This window comes from Xiphophorus maculatus, chromosome 19 (assembly GCF_002775205.1).
Source record: "Xiphophorus maculatus strain JP 163 A chromosome 19, X_maculatus-5.0-male, whole genome shotgun sequence".
NCBI classification, from domain to species: domain Eukaryota; kingdom Metazoa; phylum Chordata; class Actinopteri; order Cyprinodontiformes; family Poeciliidae; genus Xiphophorus; species Xiphophorus maculatus.
In genome coordinates, this window is record NC_036461.1 from 14,058,177 (window position 1) to 14,085,700 (window position 27,524).

Here is a 27,524-nt window from a genome sequence, read left to right on the forward strand (position 1 = left end):
ACAAATGCATACTTGTAATAACCAAGAACAGCTCGTGTAATGACTGATCCTGACGTCTGCAGCCGCGTCTGCACAGCATACAGGAAGTGTGTGTTTCGACAGATGCTCATGGTTGATGTGGTTTCCAGGTTGGTGTGGTAACTACCTTGAGAAGATAAACTGGGATGTTGCTGAAGTCCACTGGGAGTTTAAGGAGGAAACGGGCTGAAAACTCTCCTGTCTGGAAACACACAAAACAGAAGTGGAGAGTATCAGAAAAATGAAAGACACAACATCAAATAAATTCAAAATGAAATTAAAGCTTTATATAAACAAGTTTTATTTAAGTTTCTCATAAAATGTCCCGCTGCTCCCAGATTGTTGGTAAACATTTTCCAAATCAAAATCTCATACTAAACCGTACCACAATAAAAACATGACAATGCTTTTAATGTTCATGAATCAGGATTTACAGGAAGACCAGAGTTTTAAAATAGTAGAAACCTGCTTTAACCTTGGTATCCATCTTGGACTAAACTTCAACAAGTAGTTTAGTCCAAGATGGAATAACAAGTCTGGATTTGTACAAGCTATAAGCTATACGAGTTACACAAGGAGAGTACTGTTTTTAACAGAACTTAAAATTCTTAAAAATTCTTGAACTGTTTTAGTTCCCGATATAAAGAAACAAAACATGATCGAACATTAACAAATTAAAATTTATTATGGTCTGACCTAATACCAGATTACCTTTAAATAGATGGTGTTATATATTTTATCTTATAGCACAATCAAGTACTCATGTTACCTTCAATTGTTATAAAAATTCTCTACATATCAGACACAACTTAAAATAAATTTGACTTTGACATTTGACACATTGAAATTGGCTGCCACGGAAGATTAAAGTATTTCTCAAACATCCATGAAAGAATCCAAGCTCCAGGTACGTTTGTAATGAAGGAATAATATAGTAACATGATATAAAGCTCAACAAAGTGAATTTTACATAATGCCCCTCTCTTAAAATTTTCTCTTAAGATTTTTTCAGGAGATTTTTTTTTTCCATAAACGGGCCAGGGTATGGCCTCTCTAGTGTGTGCATGTCATGCGGACACAAGAATCTGTCTGATATCAATGTATTTATTTTTTGCAACCAGTGCTTATGTTTAGTCCTCAAGTGTTGCAACCAGTACTTCTTTCCATTTGATTTGCCATTTCCAATAACAGATCAACATTACCATGGTGACACGACAGCACACATCAAGGTCCAAGACCACCTATCAACAGACACGGTGATGGCCAAGCTCAGTTAGCAGACTCTCAGATGTCTGTCCATCCCACTCTGTAAGGGCCACTGCTATTTAACAAGCAGCACAGAAGGAGTTTAAGTTTTCAACACCGTTAGAGGGAAAAGGTTTTTCCTGATGTGAAAAGGTACAGGATATGTCTAAATAACAATGAAAAATCAGCCTCAGAAAAGAATGAAGCACAAACTCAAACTTAATAAGAGAAATATAGAGTTTGCTAATGAAGGAAAAAATATTTCTACCAAAAGACTGCATTAGTCTGGTGCTTAGAAGTGAAGTTTTAGCAAAAACATTTGTCAGATTAACTGCAAAATAGTTCTTATTGATTTTTTTGTCACATAAATTAATTGTAGGTTTATTAAAGATGACACATATTGCTTATTTGATTTTTTTTAGGTAAGTAAATGTCAATAATGCAGCATATTTTGTCTTACTTGATTTCATATTTATTAAAATACAAGAAAAGATTACAATAAAACTACAGCACATATATTTGAGAGAGAAAGAAAAAGGAGAAAAGTTAAAGAAATTCAGGAAATACAAATTAATATTAATCTGCTCTTTTTCTTTAATTAAAATTAAATGTGACCAATTCTCTCCAGTCTTCTTGACCGGGAATTTCTGTCCTTATGCAGCAAGACTCTGCTGAAAAACATTGATAATCACCATCTAATATCCTTAAACATATATTCTCTGAAGCTTTTCCAACACAGAACTTCACCAGTTGGGTTTTGTGGCTTCCTTTTCTCAGAATTGTTTTTGTTACAAATTTATACATAACGACACATGTGGCCAACATCAGATAACAGCGATTTAAAGCAGGAAACAAGAAGTCTTATGACACAATTGTTCCTGTTGATTGTTTTTAAATTTCTTTTAGATTGTAATCCTGCAATATTACAAAACAAGAGTCATATGACAATTGCGACATTTTGTTGTCCGAGGACAGCATTACTTTAGTTTAATTACATGTGACTTATCTTTCTTTTACTTCAGCATCTTTTTTTTCTCATAACAATCCTGCTAGATATATATAAAAGTTCTTACCCAGCTGTTTTTCCGTCCAGCATAAATCTCCAGGTTCCGTCCGTAGCTGGGATCTTCCAGCAGGCTGTCGTACTCAAACAGGAGCCGGGAGCTCTCGCGCAGGCGCTGGCACTGGTACTGATGGTACTGCTGGATGAGCTCCTTCACCAGCTGAAGCAAACTCTCTGGGTTTCCAGCATCCCAGTGGACCAAGTGCTGGAGAAGACATCAAAGATGGGAAAAACAGAAAAAAGAAAGGAATTAAAGTTGTACTATAGTGTAAAGTAAATGAGCAAAGAGCGCTGTCTAGGCCTTTTCATGATCGATTAGAGCAAAGCAGGCAAGACATTTTTTTAAACTGCATATAGTGCAAATTAAACTCAACTGTATGCACCTAAAATTTATTTTTTATACTGAACTACTTGTTTCAGATATTTTAACTCATGGAAAAGCAACTTTAGTGTGTTATAACTATAAGGAGCAGAAAATAGTCCTGTTGTAGCATCCGGGAAAAATATGGTAACTAAAAACAAATGTGTCCCAGAAGGAGGAAGAAAAGTCTTATTCCTATTAAAAGAGCATAAAGGAAGCAGGCTGTGCTGAAGGATGTCCTGATTTACGTTGATATGGAAAAGTACTGAACCATCTGACTCCAGCTGTAAACAGCAGTGATATTTATACTGTGGATAATTTACTGTCAAATGAAAGGCTTAGAAAGAAATTTATCAAGTTTTAATTTTTGTTCCTAAAGATGAACAATCTATTCATGAATGAAATGTTAAAAATGTTTATTATATGTAAACAATAATATTGTGACAAAAAATATTGAATGACTTTGCTCTTCTAATGTTACTCTCAAAGTGCCTGCAATATATAGGAATTATTTTCAAATCAGGGTAAAAAAAAGCACTGTTCATTTTTACATGTATATAACACAGTTTGAGTCTTAACTCCATTTAAAACAAGACAAAAATTCCAATTTTGCCACACATCAAAATTTTTTGAGGTTATTGTTGTATTTCTACTGTGCTGTATTTTAAAAATCTGAGAGTTTTCCCTTCTTTCGGCTCCAAACATGTCCACAGTCAAGACAATGTCAAGTACTTGTGATGTAACATTATAAAACAATGATTAAAAAAAAAAATTGTAATGCAAAGGGGGAAAACAAATAGCCCAATTAGGGAGGAACCTTTAAAAAATAAAACAAGTGAAATTAATTAAAGAGATTATGATTAACATAAATGAAGTCATGTTGTCGTGGGCACATTGTCCTGACATTTGCTTATTTGCATCCTTCAGCCAAAGCTACAATTAGCAGTGAAGTTACTATGGATTGAACGGATCTCATTGTTCAAATGTATCAGTCAGAAGAATTAGGATATACGATAAAAAGACAAGGCCACAAACTATATAAAGAGACAAAAGAACCAGAAAATAATCTCCAATAGTTTATGGTAAGCACTGTTTGTGATCTACCATCTTCATAAAGAAGTGTTCCAAGAGAAAAGCCTCCTTTTTCAAAGAAAGCATCCAGACCTATCTAAATTCTCCCAAAGCCTTGTGGATCTGATCTGATTAAACCAAATTTGAACCTCTGGTTATGTTATCAGGTTTATTATAAGGTTTGTCCAATTCTAAAATGTTTGTTGGGCTCAACACAAAATGACACATTGCCAAAAGAACAGAGTTTGCAGAGAGATCATTAAAGGTTTAGGTTTTCCAAGCCAGAGTTCAGAACAAAATTGTTAGAAAACATCTATCCTCAGAAGAAGAGAGCAGATGTCAGAGTGCCAATCTTTAATAAAAGTTAAAGATTGCTTCAGGATGTGTACACTTATTGATTAAATGTATAGGTTAAATGCCCCACTAAACTTTAGAAAAGTTTTGAAACTCTTTATTACAGACAACTAACATTTTATCAGAGGTGTTCCAGATTCACTCTGTGTCAAATGATAGAAAGGAGAAACTGAATGACATTTCTTGGAATTATAGGTTTGCAATGAGACCTAAAAATGAAAGTGACTTCTCCCTCAATTCATTCTGAAAGTAAAGGAGTGTTTTCTAACTAAACGAGCCTTGTAAATCTGATAACATAAGCATCTTGGCAAGGTAAATGTGTAACTTGGCTGCACACAAGCATAAAAAATGAAAACCGGTCTAAGCAAAAACCAGGACATTTAAATACACATCCGTTCAGTGGGAGGATTAATTGGGGTGGGAATTAACCATTAATACCAGCTACATTTAGATGACAAAAGCAGGATGTTTCTGACTTGCAATAGCTTGTCTCCACAACTGTCTGTCTGCAGGCCTGTATCAGCCCAAAGGAGAAAGCTCCTATTGTTTCAGGAGGGATTGGTGGCAGTGGCAAGGGCAGGCCAAAGAGAGTCGGTGACCTCATCATCCTGGTCCACCAGTAGTTACCAGCAATGCCTGGATTCCCGAAACGAAGGGGGAGAGACGCAAACAAAGATGGGCATTGTCCAAAAGAAGCAGTCAGAGCCCCCGGGCAGGAGCGAGCCGAGACCGAGGAAGTGCTGTGTCAGGATTGTGACAGAGAATATCAGCAAAACTCCTCTGAGGAGGACGAGAGCGAGGAGGGAGGGATCCGAGGTGGGAGAGGGAGCAGAAACAACACTGCAGAGTTCAGGCAAGTAGGCCAAGGCCAGACGGAAAGTGGGCCGAGTCTCTGCACGTTTGCTGTCTCTGACGGGTAAATTATGAAACCGTAGCTGAAAAGAAGTGGAGAATAATGTTTCAAGCTATAGCTGTGATGCACAGGGCTGATATGTTCCCAACAGGACAAGTGCTGTTGAGAAAAAAGAAGAGGAGCATGATTTGTGGGTGTGAGGACAGCACAGCAGTATAAACACTTCATGGGTAATTACAGCTAAAGTCTCCACACGGTTAGTGGTTAAAGTGAGCTGCTCCAGTGGCCAATGACAGAGAGCCTGGGCTTGTGTGGTGCTGCTCCCACATCAAGCAGATTGTTTTCCAGGAATAAATGAAGGCCACTAAAAATATGTTTCAAGCAAACTGAAACAGCAATTTATTGTGCCAACAAAGTAAAGACGAATATGATGAAAAGTCCTCTCATAGCAACAGCAAAGGACGGAAGATCATTAATGATTAGTTTCCTTATAAATGCATGACCGTATGGTTCTTCTATTCATTTTCTTTGAAAGGAAAATTCCAAGGGCAAAAAATAGAGATCATGTGACTCCATGCATTAAAGTGATTTGCACAATAGATCAGGGGTGCCCAAGGCCAGTCTTTGAGAACTACCACCCGGTAACATTTAGATGCATCCCTCCTCCAACACACCTGGATGTAATAGCTGAATTCTCTCAGCAGCCGTCATCCAGCTCAGGAGAGACCTGGTAAGAAGCAGTTCATTTGATTCAGGTGTGTTGGAGCGGGGACGCATCGAAAAGTTGCAGGAAGGCAGCTGTCTATGACTGGACTTGGGCACACCTGTAATGCAAAGGTATAGTAAATCAGCTTCAATGTGGGTTATTCTCACATGTAACCCAGCAATGTAACATGTAATACTTTATCAAGTCCCTGAGAGGAAATGAGCAAGGGACTCCGAAAGGACACACAAACTGTCGAAATTGTTTTCACCTGGGAAGATATTTATGGTTTGGCAAATGATCCAAGAGGGCATCACAAACTGTGGATGTGCCTTGAGGTCACCTAGAGGCAAGTTTGGAGTAAAGAGACATATACAGTAGATCCTACTGTAGTTTTCTGTGTTGTTCCATTTGTAGCAAACTAAGCTGAGTGTTACCAATATATCAAGGAGTGGTTATGGCTTTAAAAGCTACTTACAGCTTTTACTCACATAACTAATTATTGTTGTTTGAAACAATAAAAAAAAACAACTGAAAACCAGCTTACTTTTCCTATGCTTGATGTGTTTATGAGCTGAAAATAGTGGATGTTCTTTTTTTAATACTGTAATAAATACATATAAAACCCATTTTTTTAGTATTAGACCTTGCAATCACCAATTGGAGTTGACAGAAGGTAAAATGGCTCTTTTACCTTGATGCTAGATGGAAAAGTTCACAGTGGCTGAATCAAATGTTGGGACCAGAAAGATGTACACAACTCCAGAAGCTAACTGTGCAAATTCAGTCATAACAAACTTTATTGCATAAATACAACCATTCAATGAAACTTTTCCTTCAGTGTAGCTTTGGAGGGAATCAAAATGACAAAACCCTACAGCTGTGTCACAAAAAGGGCACCGGAAAGGCCAACAACAGGAGAACGTAACAGTTGTTTCTTTCATGCTGCTCTGAATGTTTGGATTTTCTGTTAACAAGGTAGAGCCTGAAAGCTGAAGAAAACATTGGTCAAACATAAGAGGTAAAGAAAATAAGGAGCAGTGAGGAAAGAGAAGCAGCACTCATGCAGTGCGAGCGTGGCCGTTTGCAGACATGTGAGTCTGTACAGACTCTTCGCTGAATTGATTTTGCACGCTCTGCTGAAGGCTGTGTATGCCAAAACAAATCTATGTGTTATTTTATCTTTTTTTCCTACATGAATAAAATAAGCCCTGCGGAAAATGTACAGATTTGATACATGAATATACACAAAAAGATGCTATAGTCACAATCTGAGCAGTTTGAAGGCTGAGATTTAACGTTTGATGAAAGGAAGTGAAAAGGAAAATCCATCTACAAGGCCTTTGGATCCGTCAGTTTGGAAGAAACCGCTTTCTTAGGGCTTTAACCACAGGGGGTAAGTATCACAGGCCCCAACAATAGTCCCCAGTTCAATCTGGACCTTGTAATCCAATTATTTTGTCACAACGCACTAGCTAAACCTGTGTCAGATGTTTTAAGCACTACCTTGGCTGATGATAAAACACGTCACTTGAAAAAATAAACCACTGATACCTTCTATTTCTTTGAAAAAGAGTGCACATCTTTAAGAGCAATTTCTAATCGTATTACCAGAAGATATTAGGATTTGATTCATTATCAATGTTAAAAACTGCATATTATAAATATAGTGGATTAGCATTAGCGGGATTTTCCATCTTGGGTATTCATAGAGCAGTGAGTCGAAGTTGTTGATAAACAACAGTCGCGAAGCCAACATCGACATAAATATTACAAAACATCGTTCCTTTTGAAAAGGAAAATGCTCTCGTTGCCTATTGATTTATTCAGTTAAATTACATTCCTCCAGATTAGACAGACTTAATGTTTTGGGTCTTACGCTAATACACAAAAATACAAATTAACCATTTATGTTGTATTTTCAAGCACTCGACGTTAATTTTTTCGAACTTCACTCTGGGATTTTGATAAATAATTTGCATGGTTGGCATCTTGGTCAAAATTATTTGTAAAAAGTGAAAATGAACATTAAATGTTTAAAACATTAGCCAGGATTTTTGGGAAAACATTAGTTGGTGCAAAATTAAGTTCATCCACCTATGACTAGACATAGAACTAGATAGAACAGTTTTGTTTAAAACCGTAGAACTAAATGTACACTCTCTCAATGATATGGTCAAAATCGTAAGAACATAAAAAGCAGTTCTAGAATATGTAAACATGAAATAAATTAAACTATTGTTTGATATGTTTTCTGTATCATTCGGATACAGCTTTGGAAATTCAAGTTGTGCTGCTTTTCCTTTTAAAGAAGAGATGTTCTTCTGGCATTTTTGTTTACAGTCACACACTAATATTAAGCATGCTTTCCCAGGCCTTAGACTATACGATGCAGCTGATATTTTGGTAATTTCTCTTAGCATCGGAATGAATTTACTGCACCATTTACTACAGCATTCAGTGGCAACTGTCTTTATTAACATATGTTATGGTAAGGGCTATTTACTTTTTATGTATTTACCTTATTGGTAAATAAATACTAACATGGATAACATTTGATCTCACCTAAAGGTAAATAAACGTAATTTTTTTCCCAAATCAGTGCCATCTTTTCAGTGATTTCTTATGGAAACTATATGCTGATTGAATAATTCAATAAGAGCAGCATCTTCCTTTAAGAACAAAATGTACTCCTAATTTGGGCACTGAATAGACCTAAGTTGACAGAATTATGTCTTCCTCTGCCATGCGTCTGTATCATCTTCGATCCAATATTTATCTTAGGCCAATGAGAGAGAGACTGGCATCTGAAATTGCCAGAAAATTATATAGGCCAAAAGAAGATATTTGTTTTTAACGTCTTTAATGTGATTTTTATAGATGCTGGCAACCTGATCCAATAAACCGCTGTAGACTTGAAAGTGCAAGGCATTAAAAACTCCCAAGTATTAAATTAATCTCTGTTAGTCTCTAATTCAAGTGTGGGCTCACACCCTGTTTTGCCCCCAGAGAGTGCCAAGTGTAAGATCAAGCTAAATTGCTCTTGTCATGTGTTTAAGACACTTGGCATTCTCAGCCCAGCATTTTTCACTGCGATCTGAGCGGCTTGTGTCCAACGCAGCAGAACTTGGTGACAGAAATAGCACTTTTCTGACTACTTTTACTCAGGTTCTGACACCTCCTCAGCCTGAGATCAATCCACTGTGAGGGGTTGACAGGAGGGTCCCATCTTTTTCCTGGCACTTGCATCCCTTATTTTTCCCTGTCCATCAGCTGGTGTTTCAAAATTACAAGACCCCCTTTCCATCAGCCTTCTCTCCTGGCTAACAATACCCTGCCCATTAAGAGCATTCCCAGACCTGTCAGGGAGCCCTTCCAATAATAAACTCCAATAAAAGCTGGAACACATTATTCCCTGAAGCAGGAAGGAAGCAGGAGTAACAGTTGGTACACTATGCCCACTATGACAATAATCTAGCTTTATGGGCCATCTGAGGCCCTTTGTTAGAACAGTAACATGGGACGAGCCGGAGTTGTAGATAGGAAGCACTCACCAATGTTTGGCATTTAGAATCGCCAGGGGTGACGTGAAGCCCGGACAGTTTCCTTTTTCAATATGGAAGAGCGATTAAAATGCCTTAGTCTCCTTGTTCATTGTGGGAGTTATCCTGAAAGCTTGATTACCTTGTCTCAATGTGAAAAAACACTTATCCTACAAGTCTTTACCAAGGTTTGCTGATTAGGTCTGAAACATTTGCAGGTTTTCCTGGTTAAATTTCGGTAACACAAGGTAGTGACCGATCACCAAAAAATAATGGGCTTGAAACATAGGAGGTGATATTACTCCCTCTCCATTCATTTCATTTGGATCTTGTACAATGAGGTGACAATCGCTTGCCCTACTCCAGCCAAGAATTTCCCAGGTGAAATTCGTGCATGTGAAATTTGGAGTTTGTATACCTAAACGTGGACATGTGGTCTAGCTACATGGCAAAAGGAAGTTGAAAAATCAATAAAACTTTTATTGATGTCCCTTGTGTTGGGTTCACCATGAGTGGTGGAAAAGTTTTGCCTTTTCCATTAATAATACAAAGCCAAATTTCACCTTTGGCTAGAAATGTCATTATTGAGCTGTCACTTAGAGACAGGTTGAAGTCTTTTTCATAACTTCATTGCACTATGGGAAGCTGCTGCAACACTATTGTCTCTACTGTTTGCTAGAGACCTGAATAAGATTAGTGTAAAGCAGAGCTCTGCTTTATGGCAAGCCGACACAAGTACCATAGAGCTGTGCACCAAATCAGGAGGGTTAATTCCACAACTTTATACAATTGAACTCTCGTCATTAATCCACAAGTAGACATGACATACTGCAGTGCACTGAAACCCAACAGATCAGTGGAGAGAAGGATTGCAAGGAACTAAGTCTGGATCGATTGTCTTCTGCTGGACGCCCCGGGATAATGGTTGTTATACTTTAGTGGAGCCATATATTTTGACAGAAGTCACGCTACAGATGTGGCTTTTTTACTTTTACCAAACTAAGACATAGCATCATGTTCACAACTTTTCCAAGGTTATTGTTACTGTTTGTACAGAAATGTTTATAAAAGTCTAAACAAGACCTGAAGAATGACGGATACTAAGGAAATACCTTTTCAGTTAGGAATGCTAACGCAATAGGAGCAATAGTACACCAGTGAAAATGACAACCATGAAAGTTGCCATTGGGTTTTAGTACACAAGTGTTCTAAAGAGCTATGTCACTGTTTTAACATCTGTGGATAACATTTGCTCAGCTTTAGTTGAACGTTTTAAATACCCATAGCAGTCAAACCTACAATAAATTAATCTATACTTAAATCTAATATACAGGTAAAAGCCAGTAAATTAGAATATTTTGAAAAACTTGATTTATTTCAGTAATTGCATTCAAAAGGTGTAACTTGTACATCATATTTATTCATTGCACACAGACTGATGCATTCAAATGTTTATTTCATTTAATTTTGATGATTTGAAGTGGCAACAAATGAAAATCCAAAATTCCGTGTGTCACAAAATTATAATATTGTGTAAGGGTTAAATTTTGAAGACACCTGGTGCCACAAACTAATCAGCTGATTAACTCAAAACACCTGCAAAGGGCTTTAAATGGTCTCTCAGTCCAGTTCTGAAGCCTACACAAACATGGGGAAGACTTCAGATTTGACAGCTGTCCAAAAGGCGACCATCGACACATTGCACAAGGAGGGAAAGACACAAAAGGTTATTGCTGAAGAGGCTGGCTGTTCTCAGAGCTCTGTGTCCAAACACATTAATAGAGAGGCAAAGGGAAGGAAAAACTGTGGTCAGAAAAAGTGTACAAGCGATAGGGATCACCGCGCCCTAGTCAAGATTGGGAAAAAAACCCATTCAAAAATGTGGGGGAGATTCACAAGGAGTGGACAGCTGCTGGAGTCAGTGCTTCAAGATCCACCACCAAGAGACGCTTGAAAGACATGGGTTTCAACTGCCGCATACCTCGTGTCAAGCCACTGTTGGCCAAGAAACAGCGCGAAAAGCGTCTCACCTGGGTCATGTTTTCTGACGAAAGCAAATTTTGCATTTCCTTTGGAAATCGAGGTCCCAGAGTCTGGAGGAAGACAGGAGAGGCACAGGATCCACGTTGCCTGAAGTCTAGTGTAAAGTTTCCACCATCAGTGATGGTTTGGGGTGCCATGTCATCTGCTGGTGTCGGTCCACTCTGTTTCCTGAGATCCAGGGTCAACGCAGCCGTCTACCAGCAAGTTTTAGAGCACTTCATGCTTCCTGCTGCTGACCTGCTCTATGGAGATGGAGATTTCAGGTTCCAACAGGACTTGGCGCCTGCACACAGCGCAAAATCTACCCATGCCTGGTTTACGGACCATGGTATTTCTGTTCTAAATTGGCCAGCCAACTCCCCTGACCTTAGCCCCATAGAAAATCTGTGGGGTATTGTGAAAAGGAAGATGCAGAATGCCAGACCCAAAAACGCAGAAGAGTTGAAGGCCACTATCAGAGCAACCTGGGCTCTCATAACACCTGAGCAGTGCCAGAAACTCATCGACTCCATGCCACGCCGCATTAATGCAGTAATTGAGGCAAAAGGAGCTCCAACCAAGTATTGAGTATTGTACATGCTCACATTTTTCATTTTCATACTTTTCAGTTGGCCAACATTTCTAAAAAATCCCATTTTTGTATTAGCCTTAAGTAATATTCTAATTTTGTGACACACGGAATTTTGGATTTTCATTTGTTGCCACTTCAAATCATCAAAATTAAATGAAAAAAACATTTGAATGCATCAGTCTGTGTGCAATGAATAAATATGATGTACAAGTTACACCTTTTGAATGCAATTACTGAAATAAATCAAGTTTTTCAAAATATTCTAATTTACTGGCTTTTACCTGTATAGCATGATGTCTGTTAAGTTGCAAGTGTTCTTCTAATATTGTTTAAAACACAGTTTTTGATTTGTGAAATCATGGAGTATATGTTCAAAGTGGAATTAACCAGTTTAGCCTTAATCTTTTGCATTTTTCAGGGTTAACCTGATCTGAGGTATAGCAAAACAAAAAACAACACACACACACACACAAAGAAAACTCTGGAATTACTTTTTTGTTTGGTCTTTCACAAACATAATAGAAAAAATCCTCACACCCAGCTAAGTTTTGAAACCAAAGTAAAAGAAGAAAATACAGTTCAAGTTTTTCTTCAAAACAAGCTCAGACCAAGTCTGAAATAAAAGTATCTAAAACTTTCTACCCAAAGATGATAAAGTTGAGGCATAAAAATAGAAAATGTGAAAAGACAAAATAAAAAAACAACCTCACCAAGTGTTAAAAATCTTGACAGATCAAGACTGATTGATCTGTCATGATGATTTCACATCATGAGATTTCATGAAATCAAAATAGCTACACAAGGAAGGTGCAGCAACAAAGACATGATGGTGTTTTATGTTTGTCTTCCTATTCTTAAACCAAAAAAAGGAAAAATTAATGTACATGAAAAATAAAAATTTGACAAAATTAAGCAAGTTTGTGTATACACAGTGTTTTCAATCTCCAGACTGTTTCTCATCTCTCTAGTTCAGAATTGCAAGATGGATAAGTGGGAACACGTTTGTAGTCATGTAGTGAGGCCATCAAGGTTAATCTCGAGTATCAGGCGCAAGCTTATGCAGCCTGAGAAGCATGCTAAACGCTGGGAAACTCCCAAAACGTTAACTGCCTGCATGCATCGCTGGGCAAGTCTAGACCAGAGCAATGATATGCTGCACACAAAGAAAAGGGACAGAGGAGCAGACAAATGGTAGGATCGGGTGAGTAGAATCTAAAAAAGAAAGGTGCAGTTAGAAATAACAGCTCTTATGTGCTGCACACTTAACTCCTTACTCATTATAGAAGAAAAAATAGTTTGAGGTGAGAATTGCAGTTTATTTGGTTTAATTTAGTCTCATTAACAAAACTAACAGAAAACTAGAGGAATACAATCCTTTAAATATTGACAAGTAAAAATCTTAACAACATAGCTACGCCGTTAGACATGTTGCTCCACAGGCGGTCCGATGTTTGATATTTCTGTGGATGACCAGAGTCCTGCACATGCTTCCTACACATTTTCTATATTGAAATTCCATACTTTGTCATTTTCAGCTGATTGACACAAATGTTTATAAAGAGCTTCTACAAAGTAAACTTTATTCCTATGCTCCAAAAGCCATGCATAGCTGTGTTCTAAAGCATTTAAAGAAGGTAAAATGTCAGGATTTTACATATTGCACGTGCAACACGTTGCAGGCTTGTTTTCAATTTTTTTTACCTTATCAGTTCCTTAAGTCACAAATATTTATGTATTGAATTTCTCATCATTATAGTTCTGTTTCTAAAATTTACATTTTATATTTCAACAGATATAGTACAGAGCAGAATGTAGAAACATCAGAAGCATTTTCCACACTTATTCTGGTATAAAAACCAGGGTTCCAACCCATTTTTCATGTTAAACTTTGTAGTTTGAAATGTTTAGTTTTAATTTACTTTTTAGCCCTTTTTAAAGTACAAAAAGAAAAGTGTTTATTTCACAATGGCTAAGTTTTAAATATGAAACATGCACAAACTGGTTAGTATGTTGGAACGTCCCCTTAAATGTCACTGATCCACCTGGGAGGCATAACACAGGTCTAGAACACAATTTCCACTGGACTTTCCTAAGATCACAAAAGGTATCTGCATCAGATGTTTTTTTAGTGGTATCTGATCAATGTGTTTAAACTTAGATTTAGACTGAGAAGGAACATAAGCGCAACATTGCTTTGTATTTACTTTATAACTAACTGCTATCTAAAATCTTCCCTCAACACCACTAAAGAACCAAAAGTAACACTTGTATCGCAGTTTGAGCATCATTGGGAATAAAGTGTGGAAATTCAAATATTTTTCCATATCCAAAATACCTATGTCCCATTCCATTTTTTCTCAGACTGTTTTGTATGCAGGAGCCCTGTTTTTATATGAATAGCTGTCAGAAAGCAACGACTCAATAAATTTACATGTACTGTGTAAAACCACGGAAGTCCTGCGCTAACCTTTTATGGCTTCATATGCATCCTGTGTTGTTATTGCATCACCTCTAACTCATCAAACACGTGGGTGTGTTTGGGAAGCTTGCAGCAAATTAAGTAAGGGAATGGGTGGTGAGAAGTCATGATTACATACCAGTGTATAACAATCACAAACTGGTTTTTGTTAATTAAAAGAAAATGAAGAGAAGCTCCATAATTACCATACCAATACATGCTGTAGCATGCGTCCAAAACACAAAACTTCAACAACAAACAGTTTTCCAGTCAGATTTGATCAAATGAGTTGCACTTTATGCAAATTCTTGTACAGAACATTGCATCAGTGCTGTCATCACTTACTGACAATGGACTGCATGATGCAACATTATCTGCGTAGTAGATTTAAACTAGTACTGCTCTCCACCTTTCCTCCCTTCCTGCCTCGACTGTTTCTCACTTCCTTCTTCTCTCTCTGGTCATTTTTCCCTGTAACCCGTGGGCAGAGCTGTTCTGGTTCTTTCCTGTCATCGCTTTGGTTAACATATGTTGTTAAACCAACTCCTCTTCGTTGTGAGAGAAAGTTGGCTTGGGCTACTGGCTGATATAGGGTGTGATGTGACTGACAACTAGAAGGGGAGAAACTGTTCTTAGAAAATATCTGATGAGAAAAAAAAATGTTGAACCAGGTCAAAAAAAATCTGTGTTCTAACACTGAGTCATAGCATTTTTATCCAAGTTTCTCACCAAAACCACATCTACTAAAGATGTAAAAAGCACAGATGCTCACCAGCTTTTAAAGTGCAGCCTCACACATATAAATGGGAACATTACATCAGGATAATCATTTAGTTTAAAGGCAAAATCCACAGCACAAAACCTTAGTCATTAAAGCATGTGCATCAACCACAGTAACAGTTTTAGAGTTTATCCCCAATATTTTCCCCTAACCTGTAAAAAGTATGTAGTAATCTTCGGAGATAAGCAAGGTGATGTCCCAAAAATCATTTCTTTCTTTACACAGTTTAAGATTAACAGCTGCTTTTCATTAAGCTACAAGTTACCCACAGTGCTCTTTAAGCTTATAAACTCACCCTTCTCTAATGACTCAATCAAAATTAATTTATTGCAGTTTTATTGTATACTAAGTAGAACGGGTGCAGTTTTGCCGTTTTCTGGCTGATGACTGATCTTTAAAAAGTCTGACCCACCGACTATTATTTTGGCCAATACTGATTTGTTTGTGCTAAATATAGTGACAAATTTGTTAAGTTGGCAACAGAGGGGTGCCTATTGTTAACGGCACATGTGCAGACATGACCTGGTGGGCAGGTATGTTAGTCTCACTCTCTCACAGCAGAGCAAAATGGGACAGTATTTACTTCTGTGAATGTAAATACAATCAGTGGATAGGATTGGTTTCCCCTGCAAGTATCAGTCGATCACCAATCATCCAAAATTAAGGAAATCGGGCCGAGCGATTGGTGCCATCCCTACTAAATAGCATACCACAAAATAATGCAGGGTTTCTCTCTGAAATGTAAAACAGATTAGGCCTGACATTAATCTCTTGAATTATTTTAAGGTCTTTTTCTCTTAAATCCAAACAATTAATTTTATTGGATTTTTTGTAAACTTTTATAATACCACTGTAATATATATATAGATATATATATGTATATCTATCTATCTATCTATCTATCTATCTATCTATCTATCTATCTATCTATCTATATATATATATATATATATATATATTTAATATGTTATTTAATAATACGTTTGCCCTACTCAAGCAAACGTAGATAAAACGATTGTAAGTTTTATCTATTTTGAATCATATGAAAAAAATGCTCACCAAGAGAAGAACTAACTAAAAAGATGAAACTCTTTTTGTCCATGTAATTTCAAATATTTCATGTTTGCCAAATATAAGACTGAGCTGAAAATAAAAAAATAACCCTCCGTTTCAAATTACAACTGTGTAATGAATCTGTTTCTGATACACCCTTCATTTCAAATGGAAACTGGGTTGAAATAAATGTATTGTACAGTTGTGAGTTTTCTGATTTAAATTTATTCAGTTAGATATAAACATTATTTACACAAGAAAAGGTGATTATAATGGGATGAAGCAAAATGGGCTCCTTTCTTAAGATCAGTTCAATTGTACATATTCTGGACACTAACACGTGTCTTTGATGAGTTAAAACTAAATCTTCCACAAAAATATATTTGGAGGAAAACATAGCAGAAAGATATATCTAAGTTCACAGAGTGCATTCACTCTGTGTGTATATAAAAAAAATATTGTGCTTTGTTTGTTCAATAGCCCCTGGGTATCGTCTCTTTAGACGCTAATGCGTAGCACTTGTGTCACTGTGTTGACAACGAACCCTTACAGAGACTACAAACCTTCATTTATCCTTGCTTAATCTAAGTACTACTATACTTTAGATCACTTTTGCTTTTTAAAAAATAGCACTGATGTCTCTGGATAATTATTTTGTAAGTTTCAAATATAACTGACAATTTATGGCGGACCTCAAGAAGTTAAGTGTGAACCAAAGCACGAAACAGATAAAAAAGATTCTAAGTTTTATCTATTTTGAATTTTATCAATTTTTTTACCACAAAGGCTGACTTTGTCATGTGATTTATTGATTACTTACATTTCCAGAGTAGATACATTTTTATTAGTTTTTTATGGAAATTAAAAAAAAAATACTTCTAGTAACTTTGCAAATTTGGTCTTCAGATTAAAAATACACAGAGGGCATTTGATAAATCAGTTTAATCCTGATATATGGGAGCCGTACAGCCTTAAGCAGGATGCTAACATAAAGAATAATGCTGGTAAAGTGGCATATGACTTTCACCAGGGACAACATATAATCAAAGCCATGCAGCGTGTGAGGCCTGACATGAGTGACCATCTATAAACAAAAGAAACTCAGAGGTGGGCAGCAATGGTGGCCAATTACCCACAGTCCAATCTGCTGCTTCCAGTCAGCCTCTGCAGTACAGCAACTAACAGTCAACCTCTATAAATGTCTTATTCCTTTGCTCATGGAACCGTTCTGCAGTAAACGGTTTATTTGTGGGACATGTGGCCTCTCATCATGCAGCTGGTGTATTTAGGTCTCTTTTATCCCCCAATGCATTAAAGTTTGAGCCTTAAAAGGACTATTTTGACCCATAATTGTTTTTTGCTGCCTAAGTAGTTTAAGTTAGAACAATGTGATCGTTGAAGACCAGAAAAGGAAAGATACTCATTGGTCTGATAGCAGATTTAATGGCATCTGATATTGTTCTGCTTTATTAAAATGCTTTCATTATTTAATCATCATCATCATCATCATAAGAAAGTTGCACTACAAAGCTTTAAACATCCAAATTGAAAATGTTGGAAGACATTTTTTCATTGGATAAATTAAAACCATTTTTATTAATGATCTTAAGAGGAACAGTGTGTAATAAGTACTGGCAACTAAGCTGGACATAGCAGCTGTCTGAAATGCTATTTACCTTCTATCAAGCAAGAAGCTAGCTCATATGAGTTGGCTAAATATCACACTAAAGAAAAACAAGTAACGTTGATAAGAGCATATTTTGAACCTCGGTTGTTTATTCATTTACAATTAACATCCAAATTATTCATACTTCTGTCAAAGTCAGATTTAAAATTGGTTTCTTGCAGTAGATGAGACATCTCTCAAAAGATTAAAACAAAACTATGGAAAAGGAATAATTATTTGGAATAAAAACTAAATGTTTTAAATAAATGGCTCACATAATCTTTAAAGCAATCAAACCCTTCTTATAATTGCTGCCCAGCTTTTTGCATGTCTCCACTGGTATTTTGATGGATTTATTTTTGGTAGTAAGCTCCAGGGCCTCCTTGCCCTCAGCTAAATCTTTAACTCCACCCACAGATTCCCTATCAGATTTAAGTCAAGACTGGCTGGGGTTCTCAAACATGTTAATATCACTTCCAGTCAGAACAAAAACATGTTGTTAACAGATTAAAATATTACTATAAACCTAAATCTGCCCCACTTTGATAAATATTGATAAAGCATCTGCACTGAATCAAATTAAATAGTCTGCTCAGTGTAAAAAAAGAATTTAATAATAATAAAGGAAGAAATTACTACAAGCCCCACGGTTATAATGAGTGGAATGGTGGTCAGCTATCACTTGGCAAAACAAAACTACAAACCTTAAAAGCACTGACTAGATTCCACCATCTTTTTGAAGAAAAAATAAATAAATTTCAAACAGCTTATTACCCTTTCAGAGTGTCATGTGTTATATCCTGTCCCTCTCATGTAGCAACAACTCATTTCTCTGTCCAAACAGAAACATGGATAACAAACCTAGTCGAGTCCTGGTGACAGCAGGGAAAAACACAGGCCTAAACAGAGGAGCTAATGATACCCTTGGCTGGCTGTAAACAAGAGCAATGTTCTCGCTGAGACATCAAGAATTCCAGCAGCCAGTGACAGAAGACCTAAAATTAGCCTAATGTTTACCCCCGCTGGATGACAAAGGCCACAAACACACTGCCTGTGAGTCCTTCTTCATGTAGGTTACTCTCCAGTCAATAGAAGATTGTATCTTTAAGTGTTGATGCTTTAATTTTGAAAAAACCATAAAGATCTGGAATTTATCTGGTTTTAAAGTGAAACAGTCAGGGCTGGTGGTTATTCCCAGTAGATAAGGAATTGCTTGGAATCCACAGGTTTTCATGCTGAAAAGGGGATGTCCTTACTGAAACTCTACAGGAAAAAGAGAGGGGGAGGAGTGAGGGAGGATGATTTCAGGCGAAAAAAGCCAGGAGAAGAAAGATTATGAAAGCGTGAAGTGCGAAACACAGCGAGAGTATAAGTGAGAAAATAAACAAGTGATGGGCTGCCAAGCACTGGCTCAGCAGAGGTACTTCCCCTTATGTGCACAGCTGGATTTATGAGACGGTGAGCAATTCTGCCCTAGTCTTCTCCCAGACTCTGACACAAGCAGGGGAATTTAGCTTCACCGAGTTTGTCTGCTGCAAAAATAGCTCCGGACAGCATGGCAGCAGCCTCCAAAGAAAACACAAGTCAAATTTCCACTGAATACATACATAATTGTCTTCCTGCTAATATACTGGATCTATAGAAGGTGAAAAGTATTAACAGCTAAAGCTACATATCCCACTTCTTTCTGAAGGAAAGCCAAACACTTATTAAAACAAACAAATTAAAGAAATTCTCTTTTGGTTGCAGTTAATATAAAGTGAATAGTTCAATAAGAATGTGTAGAACCAACTGCCTCCTACAGAAACACTTTTGCAAGCAGTGAATGTACCAAACATAAGCTGTAGAAGATCCCAACACTCTTCTAGTGAAAGTTACTGAGTGAACAAGACTCGAAGTTGACCATGTGTAATATAATGGACGTGCTTAAAAATAAGAAACCAGAGGAATTGAAAGATGGTTCTGGAAAGGAAAGAGTTTTTCTACAGAAACATGCTAGAAGTTCATTGGGCCACAGAAGTTAGATGTCAGCAGATAAAAGGAAGCTGGACATATAACAACGTGCTGGACTGGGAACTTAGCCAGCACTTTTGAAATCTCAGTTAAATTACAGATATGCTAACACTGCAAGGAATACAGAGGGACTGTTTTGAGTTTCACTCACTGTGCTAATCAGCTTAAATGCAAAGATAAGATGCAAAAAAACAGAATGAATCATAATTCATTTTGTGCATTTCGAAACTTTATTAAAATCCTGTGTATCTGCAAAGCTTTGTAACAAAGATTGAGTTTTATCACACAAAGCATGATGTCACCTGTTCTCCCAAACCAACAGATATCTTTTTCCATCTCTAGAAACTTTTCTTAAAATCACAAGGTGCATAGATGTTTTCCAAGCATTACATCAGAACAGACCAAACACTCCTTAAGATAGATACAATTGAGAGACCATGTGCAGCCAACACTCAGTGTGCAGATGCTTCTATAAAACGAAGCAATTTTATTCACGATTCCAGCACTTCCTGAACGCCCAGAATTTCTCCAGTTACAAAGTAAGGCAGCATTCACAAAACCGCTTGAATTTGGCTAGTCGTTAAAATTTAAAAGTCATGCATACACCCTGCCCAGGCAAAATATATATTTGGTCAACTGATGGCTGCCAATGCTGGCCACACATAGTGTTATATAGATTTTAGTAAGCAAGATGCTAAAGAGAGAGAGTCATGGGATTGAGGAAAATAAAGATTACTCATAGGATTTAACAGCAATATCACAATCCCATGTTTTCCCTACCATCAAGTCCTAATCCAAGCTTAAACTTTACTTCACCAAGACGACCGCAACTTCTGCAAAAACATGATGATACATGCTCCCATTGTCTGTGAACCGTACAGCCATTCCTTATCTTATGATCATAGTCAGGTAAAAAAAAATAAAACAAAAGAAAACAACAAATTTTTGCCAATATGGAAATCTCTCCAAAATTGTCGAGACCTGTTTTCGAGTATTACAATCCTATGTGCAATGTTGTGGCATCTGACAGGCCTGTAAAATCACAGGCCTTTTATTACAATCATTCAGATTCAAATTATATGGCTGATCTGAAGCAGCACAAGTTAAAATGCAATAGCTTTTATAATTAAATGCAGGAATGTTTTCCAGTCTATGTTTGGCGGATAAAACCAGAGTGTTGTTTGGAGATGTAATAGACACACTAAGAGTTATTTGGTAGATTCAAGCTGAACATTTTAACCCTATAAACATGACTTGGAAACAGCAGAATCAAACATCACAGTGGGGGAATATGCCGATACTTCAATGGGATTTTATACAAACAATAAACCAACACAAAGGATTTGTAGACAAAATTCCAAGTGGTAAAGTTAAAAGTTTCTTTTCAACCATGAATTAACAATTAAGTATGCTTCCCAGACATATAAAACTTGTGTTACTGGCAGTAAAAATATCTTCTGGGGTTTTAGGAAATTTTTCACAAACACACACCACTAAACACATTGCTTCAGCTGACATGTTGGTACCACTAAAAGCAGCCCCAGTACTACCAGTGGTATGTGAACCATAATATGTGAACCATGAATGTAAACCTTTCCATTGCCGCTCTGAATCTCCACCACAGTATCCAGTCTGTTGCAGCCTCTAACAAGCACTTGGAAGATTATCCTGTAGTTAGCTCCATCTATCAATTCTGACCAAATTTTCAAGCTCCGATTAAAAAAAAGCATTCCTACAGCATGATGCTACTACCATCATGTGTCACAATAGATATGGTGTGTTCAGGATGATGTGATGCGTTAGTTTCCCTCCAAACTTACCGTTTTGCAAGCAGCTCACCTGCCAAGGTGAGCTACATATAATAATTATATGGTCTTAAAAGCCAACTGGTTAATAAATATTGACCCAGTCAGTCTCTTTGTTCATTCCTGCATGTGCACAAATTGCTTCGGGTGACATTTTCTGATAAAAAAAAAAAAAAAAAGATTCTTGGAGACAAATTTCAACAGAAAACAGATAAGAAAAATAAAGACGACACAAATACCAAAAATTTCAAGTATGTTTCCTGGAAGACGTCCATTAACATCAACATGAGAAGTGATTAAGACGTAAATTAGTGTTGAACCTGTATTAGTAATCGGTGTTCTCTTTCTTTCTCTTTCTTTTTCTTCTTTTGCTCTTTTCTTTGGTTTGTTATTTTGTTTGTATTTCCTTTAAAATTCTGTAAAGCACTTTGTATTGCCTTGTTGCTGAAAATGTGCTATATAAATAAAATTACCTTTACCTTTCTAGCAACAAAGATTACAGTGAATCACAGCTTTGAAGAAACAAACTTAAAGGAAGATCTGAAATCAAAACAAAGTTTATTGCGCTAAAAAAGACAAAAAGTTTGTAGAAGATGAAGGAAGCAAGAGCCAAACTGAGGTGCCAAAGGTGGACATTTTGTCAGAAAATATTTGAAGATTGTACTCACGGGTAGTTCAGAGGGTTCAGGGAGAAACTCTGCATCTTCACCAAAAATGAAATCTGGAGGTAACTCAGGATACTGAGCGTTGAAAATTATATCCCCTGAAACAACAGAGAAAACATATTGAATATTGAATAACTACTTTCTGTTGCATTTCAACTCCTTTAAGGATATTTTCAGTTAAAACAGTTACTGTATTTTTAGAGGAAGAATCTGATGGAAAATGGCACATTCTGGCAACATTCTGTTTGCAACATTCTGGCATTATTTGAACAATGTTTACTTTACCCTAATCTTCGCAAACATAATCATTTGTTATTTATTTATTTATGATCATTTTAGTGGGGCTGATATTTATTCAAGTCATAAATAAAGAAGTCATAATGCAAACAACTGGTATTCAGCAAACCAGGTAACAGAGTCAGGCATGAAAAGGAATGTGAGTGTCTGTGTGGATGACTGTGCAAACAGAGTCATGTAGTCTACAGGTGAGGAGGAGTAATCATGGGTGTATGAGGGGGAGGGGAGATTTTCTATGAGTGCCACTCCTTAAAAGGTAAATAAAGGTTAAGCAAAACTGTAAACTGAAGGAAAAGTCTTATGTGTTCCTTGAAAAAAAAAGTTATCACAAAACATCTCTCTTTCTCTTAAAGACTTTGACAGGACTCTAAGGCCATTGTTTAATCTCCATGTAAGATAAAGGCAACAAAAAGTGAAGAGAAGTGAAGATGTCTGATCAGAGAGGGAGTCCTGCAAGATCCGTCAACAAGGAAGGAAAACTGTGAGCCATCTGAAATATGGCTCACTGTATTATGATGAGAAAATATGTATCCGAGATGATATAATAATACAACCAAAATGGTCATATCACGTTACCAAAAGAAGTAAAAAGGAAACAATGAGTAAACAGCAAATCATATAAAATTACATCTAGGAAACAAAGCAATATTTCAAGTGTTTATTTCTGTTAATTGTGATGACTTACAGTTAAAACAAACATAATTGTGTCTCATAAAATTGATATATCAGATCAATACGTTTTTTTCCTCATAAAAAAGTGATTTCTGAAACAAACCTTTAATGTGGCCATTTTACAGTGTCCAAGGTACATTTGGAGGGCCTTTTATATCACTCTGAATGGTTTTCTGAATTTGGTTGCTTTTGCTTTTATACCCACCATAAAAAAATATATGGTTTTCTTTTAATAAGGCCTTTGTGAATAAACATTTTTATTTAATTTACAAGTGCCAATTCATAAACAATAACACTTTTTCTTATTTAAGAAAATATTACATTTTGGTCCACATGACAAAAGGTGGACACTTGTGGTGAAGACTGCTCACTTGACAGCTGTCCAGCTGTTTCCTGCAAACAGGGTTAGCCATAAGAGTGTTGCATCTAGACATATTATAGGAAAGCTAAGTCCAAGGAAAAAGTGGGATAGAGAAAGGTGCACAAGCAACAAAGTCTTGAGATGATTGTGAAGTAAAGCCCACCCAAGAATTGGGTTACAATTCAAAAGGTGTGGACTACAGCTGGAGTCAGAGCTTCAAGAACCAACAAACAGATTTATGCAAGACATGGGCAACTAATGTTGCATTCACTGTCTTAAGCCAATCCTGGTTGAAAACTTTAAAGAAGTTTTTCAGCATACTAGCAATACATGAATCTAAGAAAATATTCAGTGATGCAATAGATCTAAAACAACAACAACAAAATAGTTGTCTGTTCCAACGCCATCCACTGATTTCTGTTCATTACTGGTCAGGTTGAGGAGGTAAACAGGTCAAAGAGGTGAACCTAATTGTTTTGCAGGAAGGCATTCTGCTGTGCAGGCCTGCAGCTTCCCTCCAAGCTGCCCCTGACCATGGAGCTCTTCATCTTATGAACACAAAACCCCACAGCTTACAGAGGAATTTCATTATAGCTGATTGTGTTTGACCATGGACCACATTTCATGACTACTTGTGAGAGTTAGAATAAATATGAAACATCAAGAAAAAAATTGTTTAATTCGCTTTTGCAACGACAGACTGAGACTATGCACTTATTATGCAGACCAACCACAATCTGCTCCATTGTGTCAACACACGTGAACAAGACCTTGAGATATTTGAACCCCTCTGCTTCAGGCAGTTAATTCACTCAGATCAGAACATGGTAGAAATGTCAATAGGTTCAAGAGTCCCTTTACTTTTGCCAAGCTCCATGGTAACTGATTCATCAGTGTACTCAATAAAAACCCAAAAATTACAACTGTTCTTGACAATGTGTTTCTGAAAATGACGTCAACATGGATTAAGGTTAGACCACATCTTCTAATTATTCCCTTTTGACTGTCTGTTTCTTGGACTTCTACAATCAATCTGAACATCAATCTAACAATAAAACCACAGTCTGAAGACAGCTGCTGCTCTGGAAAGAAAACCACCACATAACCACGAGTACACTCTCCTTGGGCTGGTTCGCAGTGTTCTAACATTATGTTACACAATTCTATTTACGTGCTGCAAGACGCTCCTCTTCTGCTTTTTTGTTCTTCCAGCAAACGCCTGATAAGCGTCAACATGTGGAAGCGCTTTTTTCCAGTGTTCAGAGTCAATCGAGGAAACAAGGGGATGTGTTTAAAATCTGTAACAAACTCCTGGCAGTCTTTGAGAAAACTCCAGGCTCAGCTCCAGAGGGGAAATGGAGGTCTTTAAGTGCAAACTTTACAGGTTATAACTCAGGCCTTTATATGCTGCTTTGTTTAAACAGACTACAATGAAGAGGCCTGAGTGAGAAGCACTTCTTTTTTTCTGTCATAGATGTAAACACACTTTGTTTTCAACCAAAGTAACAAACAATCGTGAAGATGTGTTCAACGACAGAACGAAAAAGATGGCATTCTTGACATTTTTTTTTTAATTTAGGAATTTCCACAAGGCATGGGCTTGTATGAGCTTTCACATTATGGTGACCTTGAGCAAAGTGCAGCATTTCCACACAAAAAAACTTCAAAATAAAAAAGAATAATAATCTAAGTGTTTTCCATTTGAAATAATATATCAAAAGTTGTTTAAAAATGCTATTCTTATGCTAGCTATCTTTAATGTGAATAAGTTTTATATTTCCATGTTTACAGCTGGGTTGTCTTCCTCCCAAAACGCTGCCCCGTGTCAGCATTTTTGTTCATTGTTTTATTTCAAAGCCTGTACACTAACTGCTAAGCTAGTACCAAAATTCCATACATAGGTAAAAATACAAAATAAAAAACATTGAAAAGACGTGCAAAATGATGTGGCAAGACCTTTGATCTCACACGCGTCCTGAGCAAAGAGTAACAGAGCTCTATAAATTTGAAACAAGCAGACAATGTCAAACAGATCCCAATCAGAGATATAGTAACAAACAAAGTTTTTCTTAGTATCATAATTTTCAAGGGGTTCTGTACGTCATGTACAGATTCCTCAAGCATAGCCACAACTTCCTGCCACAGGTCGCAGTCATTTCAGTCTAGGCCACATTTTGTGAAAGTTAAGCAAAACCTTCCGCCTTCATTTCTGACAACTTTCCTTTCTTCCTTTGCATATAAATGGATCTACAATGAAACACTCCTCTCCTGAACCTCTGCAATTTAAATGCTTCTGTTTTCATTCAGAAAGAAACGGAAAAGTGTGGGCATTTGTTTAAAAAGCTTATCTATATCAGATCAGCCACAAAAACCTGCCATACCACTCTGACTCACAGTTCCGTCTTATAGTATGTAATGAATATACGGAACATGTGAGGTAATGGGTTAGAGGCCCCATTTAATTTGAGATCAAAGAGTAATATTGATGGCGTAAACATGCGTCGGTACAAGCTAAACTGAAACTTTATTCTGCGAAATTTTCTTATTCAAAAAGCAAAAGACTAATCGCCAACGATGTTAGATGTGTGAGAACAAAGATCTGGCATCCTGTGAGTCATTATAATTCCAGTGACAGCAGGTTGAAATTTTCTCCATGAGGCTTGCTCACAGAGGAAAGTCTCAGATATGGACACTTGATGGAGAAGTCAGCGACCCTTCCAGTAAAAGCAAAGAGGCACAAACAACTGGAAACTGCTATTGTTTCATTCATGAAGATGCTAATTATTTGTCTAATTTTACTCAATTTCAGGAAGGATTTTATGCTGTTTAGTCTTCAATCTGCAGTTCTTTAAGCCGGCCAGCTGTGACATTCCATTGAACTAATCAAAATCAGTCTGACACAACCAAAATTATTTCACTCATTACATTCTTTTCTCAGGCAGCAGACCTGTTGCTTTACACAATAAATCAATTAACCTAAGCGCCAGTGGAAATCACCAGACAAGCGTTCAGATTTCAGAGTAAAAAGAGCTGACAAATCAAAGTAAAAAGTGGAATCAAAATGCGCCACGCTGTGCAATCAGCATGATTAGACTGCAAATGATTACCCTTAAATTTATGTTGCTCTACTGGTGTTTAATTTAGGAATATATAGCTACATGCCAAATAACAAAAAAGCCTGATTTGAAGCCCTTAAAGAGGCTCAGCTGACCCCAACTTCCTGCTACTTTGAGACTTGATACAGAAGAATTATGTTCATGAAAAAAATGGCATGTCAGTATTTATATTCCTTTAATCGTTTCACATTGTGTCACATTACTACCATAAACTTGAACATGTTTTTTTATATATATTTTATGTGATATACCAACACAACTGCATGTAAAGCGGAAAAAAACAGAGAAATGATTCTCTATTTTGTGTTATGGAAACAGACATGAAAAGTAGTGCAGATTTTTATTTAGCCCCCTTCACTCTAGAACCCCAAAATAAAACCCAATGCAAATTAATGATGCCTTTTAGTAGTCAGATTAAAAATTTTCATCTAGCATCCCCTCAGGTATGACCAGCTTCCTTGTCCCTGCTGAAAAAATATATATGTCCCCACACCATGATGCTGCCATTACCATGTAGCACAAATTGTTTGCATATTGGCCATACATTTTAATGTGGTCTTATCTGACCAGAGTTCCTGCTGTATATACAGGATCTCATTAGCATTTATACTAATAAGGGCTTTTTTTTTTCTTCATCTATGAAAGTAACATTGTAGCAGTGCCTGACTAAAAATTGCCTTCCAACCTGAGCTGTAAATCAGTACAGCTCCTCCACAGTTTTCATGGGCCTCTCGGCTGTTCCGCTTATATATGCCCCCGTAGATGTCCATCTGATTTGTGTTTTATGTTCACAATGTCTTCTAACAAACCTCT

The 27,524-nt window shown here is 36.9% G+C and overlaps 1 protein-coding gene across 1 annotated transcript in view; it reads right to left on the reverse strand.

Annotated features, from left to right (window-relative positions):
- babam2 (BRISC and BRCA1 A complex member 2) overlaps nt 1-27,524 on the reverse strand; it is an 82,045-nt gene that overhangs the window by 52,039 nt on the left and 2,482 nt on the right. The window contains exons 4-6 of the mRNA XM_005799112.3: nt 22,269-22,363; nt 2,337-2,531; nt 146-220 (exon numbers count right to left, since the gene is read on the reverse strand). Of these exons, the coding sequence (XP_005799169.1) occupies nt 146-220; nt 2,337-2,531; nt 22,269-22,363 (365 nt within the window). The remainder of the gene's footprint in view (nt 1-145; nt 221-2,336; nt 2,532-22,268; nt 22,364-27,524) is intronic.